The 5,071-nt window shown below is 34.1% G+C and overlaps 1 protein-coding gene across 1 annotated transcript in view; it reads left to right on the forward strand.

The window, feature by feature from the left end:
- Positions 1-5,057, forward strand: part of KIF27 (kinesin family member 27) — a 106,749-nt gene extending 101,692 nt beyond the window's left edge. Inside the window, exon 15 of the mRNA XM_019629365.1 lies at positions 4,057-5,057. Within this exon, the coding sequence (XP_019484910.1) occupies positions 4,057-4,526 (470 nt within the window). The 3' untranslated portion in view covers positions 4,527-5,057. The remainder of the gene's footprint in view (positions 1-4,056) is intronic.
- Positions 5,058-5,071: the final 14 nt, after the last annotated feature.

The following is a 5,071-nucleotide window of genomic DNA, read 5'->3' on the forward strand; positions in this document are numbered from 1 at the left end:
TCAAGGAAAAGATATATGGTTGCATGGAGTATACCTATAAAGGTTGAAGTCTAGACAGAGGATCTTTCGCTAATAATCTGATGGGATTAATCTGAGGTTTTTCTCTACAGTGTGCTTACTCAGGCTTTGCACACAGGTAGGCCAGACTACAATGGGGCTGTAAGTATATAAATGAAAATTTTTCTTCAAGATTTTTTTGATCTAAACCTTATTATATAAACTTCATTTGAAATTAAGAACTAAACATTGATTTGCCCAACATACAGTTTGTACTTTTGCATCATATTTATCAATCACAAAAAAACATCCCCTTATGATGACTGAAGGTATTTTGTTACTTTTTAAACTTATGTTATTTTTGTTACTTTTCCAAACTTTCACTTGTAAAATGAAGTTGTTTCTTAAATTAATGTTTGAGTGGAGCTAATAGCACGCCCACCCTGACTTACGGATGCCTACTCAATTAGAGTCACCCAACTTGCTTGCTGACTCCATTTTTTTCTTGTCTGATGATTTTTTCTTTTGTCCTTTTCTCTGTTGCTGTTGACCCTGACCATCTTACCTAAGACCCAAACTGTCACCCTGTGCTCAAAGACCTAACATTTCCTGTTTCTAGTTTGTAGTCCTTAAGGAGTAGGGAGTAGGGTTCCTTCGTCCCACTGCTAAAAACCAGTTCTTAAAAAACAAAACAGTTCTTATAGGAAAAGAAAACCAAACCAACACAAACTTCTAAATTGGTGAATAGTTTCTATATCTCTTAAGCATGGTACTAAAATTCATTTAAATTATGGGTTAAATAGACTTCTGTGGACCTACCTGGGAACTGAATGACAATTTTTAACATTGGCCAAATGAGAAACTGCTTCAAACAATGTATTTACAAACTACATTGGAAATTTTATTTTTAATAGGGACTATGTGAAGTCAGATCCTGGTTTTAAGCAAGCTTCCTTCCTTTTTTTGCCTTTGGTTTATATGATATATATTTAATGTATGTCATATATAATGTGTATATAAATATATAATGGCAAGAGGCCAATGCCTTAACAAAGCACAGCAATTACGTATTTATTAATAAATGTCCTAATTGTATATTCCTTATAAGAGTAAGCAATGATTTAGAAATAATTCATGTAAGAATGTATTCTGACACTGGAATCCTGCTTGCCTAAGATATTGACACATATTTGTTTTACCTGTGGAAATATAGACACATTTTCTGAAAGCCAACTCACTAACAAAGGAAGAAAACATTTATATCAAACCAACAATAATTAGGTTTGATAATGCAAATGTGAACTGAATTCTAAATAAGAGATACAGTTTTTTTTCTTCATTCTGGTTAAACATATATCCTTTAATGCTATGATAGATTTCACATACATACACCCACATATAATATCCTGAATAATATATTCTAGAAGTGAACCTCTTATCATTCTAGTTTAGTCAGTGCTCTTACAAAGAAAAATCAAGGCATCTCACCAAGGTAAGTAAGCTATTTTTTACATATACTATTACTAAGTTTTACTCTTTCACATGCTTACCTTAGTCTAAACATTTTGTCATGTGTCTGCCTTTTTGCATATTTATAAAATGTTTGTGGTTTTCTTTTTTTGTTGATTATGTGTTTTTTTTTCCAACTATAACAGAGCATTTGATAGGAACATTTTGCCTCCTAAAAGTACTAGTTCCTTCCCTAACTCCAGAGTGTTACAGATCACAGTGTTTGGAGAATTCTATAAATATGGGCAGCTATGGGTAATGAGAACATCAGTGAAGGTGCTTTTGTGCTTTAATGTTTGTTTTCTTTCGCTAATGGTTTTTTGTTTTTGTTTTCATTTTATTTGTTTTTTTGGTCCCTCAATTCTTCTTATCTTTATGAACTTAGAGTCTGAGGAGTCAGCTAAAACACGTATAATCTACAATAATATGGACTTTATTGTCACTAGCAATTGGCTTGTTTGTATTAGTCCAGGTCAATAAGTGATAAATCCTTATTTAACAATGGGTGTCTTATATGAAAAAAAAAATAAAAGTCTTATACTAAGTCTTAGAATGAATTGAGTCAAATCCTTAGTGGGAGTTTGGTTCTATAAACACCACAAATTCTTATGCATTAAATGCAAGTGTGACATGTTGTGCTCTCTCAGTTATTTCCTTAGGCAAATACTTGTGACTTTTAAAAACACTGAAGTATCAATATGTGAAAGCTCAATGACTGCAGTATCTGTAAGTTCATGTCCACAATTGCTCTCTTCATTGGAATTTTAAAAAATATTCATTATGTATATTTTACTTAAACTTAGGCTGTAGGATGCCTTCATTACTACTGATAACTCATTCTTCTATATTTATACTTTTAAAAATTGAAAATAAAAGTGGGAATGGGATCCTTCTACAATAAATATCTCAAATGCTTTGAGTATGTAGTATTTTTGAGCTCATAGGGGCAGTAGTTCAAAGAGTGGGGTACTGGGAGAATCTGACCAATGGGAAGAGTATTTTATCACCTTCTTTGTTTACCTCGATGCCAACAATAAAAAAAGCAGATGATTTTTCGTTAAGTTGGACTGTTTTTAAACCCTCTACAAACAGTGTGTCCCTTATTTCCTGTACTAGGGGTGACTGCTTCCATTCCTTGCTCTTGAAATGCAGCACATACATGGCACCACATATTAGAACGGTGTTTGGTTTTTATAATGACCTTCATGTTGATCCCAACATGGAGGTAATTAGAACAAGAGAAATTATAGAAAGCTCAGAAAACTTAATGTTATGATATTGGCTTTTGATATTCTCTATAGTTCGTGTCTCTCTTAATATTTTTTCCTAGGGATTTCCACAATGAATTAACAGAATTGCCACTATTTGAAATGCTAGCAGTGTAATTTAATTGAATTATTGACTAAGACTTAGGTATTAGGTTCTAATGGTAAATTGTTACACACAGCTCTACTGAGTTATCTCTATAGCGCCTTAAAAGAAAAATACAATAATCTCACAGACTGTTATAAAGAACAATATCCTTATATGCCCAAGGAACAAAACCATTCACAACGAAGTGTAGAAAACTAAACATTAAAAAATGTTATACTTAGGACTGTTGAAAAATTTAAACTCTATTAGTTANGCGGGCAGGGGCAACGCTGCTCCAGTTGCGGTTGCCAGGCAGAAATTGTCAGTTCTTATTTTTTTCTAGAAATGGTGAAGTATGTATTTCTATATGAAATTTTACAATTTTTAAATTTTGGGCCATATATTATTTTAAGTATTCCCAGGCTAAGTAAAAACCTGTCTGTGGGCCACATTTGGCCTGGGAGCTGCCATGCTGCAACTTCTGTTTTTAAACTTGGTATTTGTAGGGCTAGAAGTATACTAATCATGTTTCAACCTATGTTAAGCTTGGCATTTTTTATTGTTTTAGGACCAGTACCTACATGGACTTTGCTTAAGCAAGTTTTTGTCTTTGCTATGAGATGACTCTATGATTTGTTCCAGCAGGGTGTCCCCCATTGAGGGGGTATCCTCCCATCTCCATGTTGATGGTGGCACCCAGAGTACATTCAGAGAGCAGAACCCAGCTATCATACTGGGAGTGCTAATCAAGACTAGTTTTCCACACATATAATGCTAAGTCCCAGAAGTCACTGGAGATAGGGGGCAGAGCCAGTATTCTCAGGTGCTGGCTTTACTTAGCCAGGATATGGAATGGGATTCACCAGTGCCAAGCCCAGGGAAGGGCAGGCGTGGAAGGGCACTGGAGAGGCCCAAAGCACCCCTGTGTTTCCAGGGAGTACCAAAATCATTAGAAGACTATTCCTCAACTTTGTTCCAGGAATGAAAAGTTCTCATTTATTCATATGCAAGATGCCTCTAAGTAAGAATAATTCATATTCACACTTTTTAGTTGTCTAACAAACGTCTTTTAACAAAAGCTGAAAGACATAATTTATATTGAGTGATAATATAGTTATGTTAGGATATTAAAATACCTGCTTTTGAGGAAATCTCTAATTTTTTCTTTTTTTTTTTGCCTTGTTGAATTACTTTTAGATCATGATGCTGGAGATGGAGTCCTGAACGAAGGAGAAGCAGGCATGGTTTCAGAAGAATTAAAATGGGCATCTAGAACTCAAAGTATGAAATTAAGTGGAAAGGAAAGAGAATTAGACTGTTCAGCAAGTAGCTTAAGAACACAACCAAATCCTCAGAAGCTCTGGGAAGATGGTCCAGAATTACCTCCAATTTGTAGCCCTTTAGCACCCACTAGTGGGCATTTGGTAAGCAATGAGGATAAAACAGAGCTAGATGAAAATCAGTTTACAAAATCTCACAGTCAACCATCACCCCAAGTTCAGCCAGTGAGAAATGTGGGACAGATTCATGGTGTCACACCTGTAAAGTTGTGTCGCAAAGAGTTACGTCAAATTTCTGCCTTGGAACTGTCATTACGACGTTCCAGTCTTGGAGTTGGAGTTGGATCTATGACTGCTGACTCTATTGAAGTAGCTAGGAAACAGTGACTTAAAAACTTAGGTAGTTACTAATAGAACTTTTTAATTTAGTAGATATATAAGATTCCTTTTTCTAATCTGTTTAAAATTAAAGCTTAAGCTCACTGGCTCTTCTCTCAGGATAAAGGAAGAAGGGGAAGAAGTATTCCCTAATCCTTTTGTATATTATAGATGTGTATATCTTCTATACTACATTTGGGGAGTTTTATTTTGCATTTCCATAATAGCCAAACACACATTTTTCAATACTATCAAGTAATGGAATATTTAAATATTTCCACTTACAAATTTGCCCAAAATTCTTTTCCAGGCGTATTTGAAGAACAAGGCTAAGAGTAGAATAATAAACTATCCATTAAATGTATATTGTTATATAATGTAAAAGTATACTATGTAAGTATGTAATAATGCAGTAATTATATCTTATAAGTTTATGTTACTGTTATTTTCAAATAAAAGTATGTTTTTGTTCTTTTTAAAAGACCCAGTTAAATATTGCTTATGTCAGAAGGAGAGTCACCTGTTGCATATGTTTTGACACAGCTGAAAATCTG

This window comes from Hipposideros armiger, unplaced genomic scaffold, assembly GCF_001890085.2.
Source record: "Hipposideros armiger isolate ML-2016 unplaced genomic scaffold, ASM189008v1 scaffold_846, whole genome shotgun sequence".
NCBI lineage: Eukaryota > Metazoa > Chordata > Mammalia > Chiroptera > Hipposideridae > Hipposideros > Hipposideros armiger.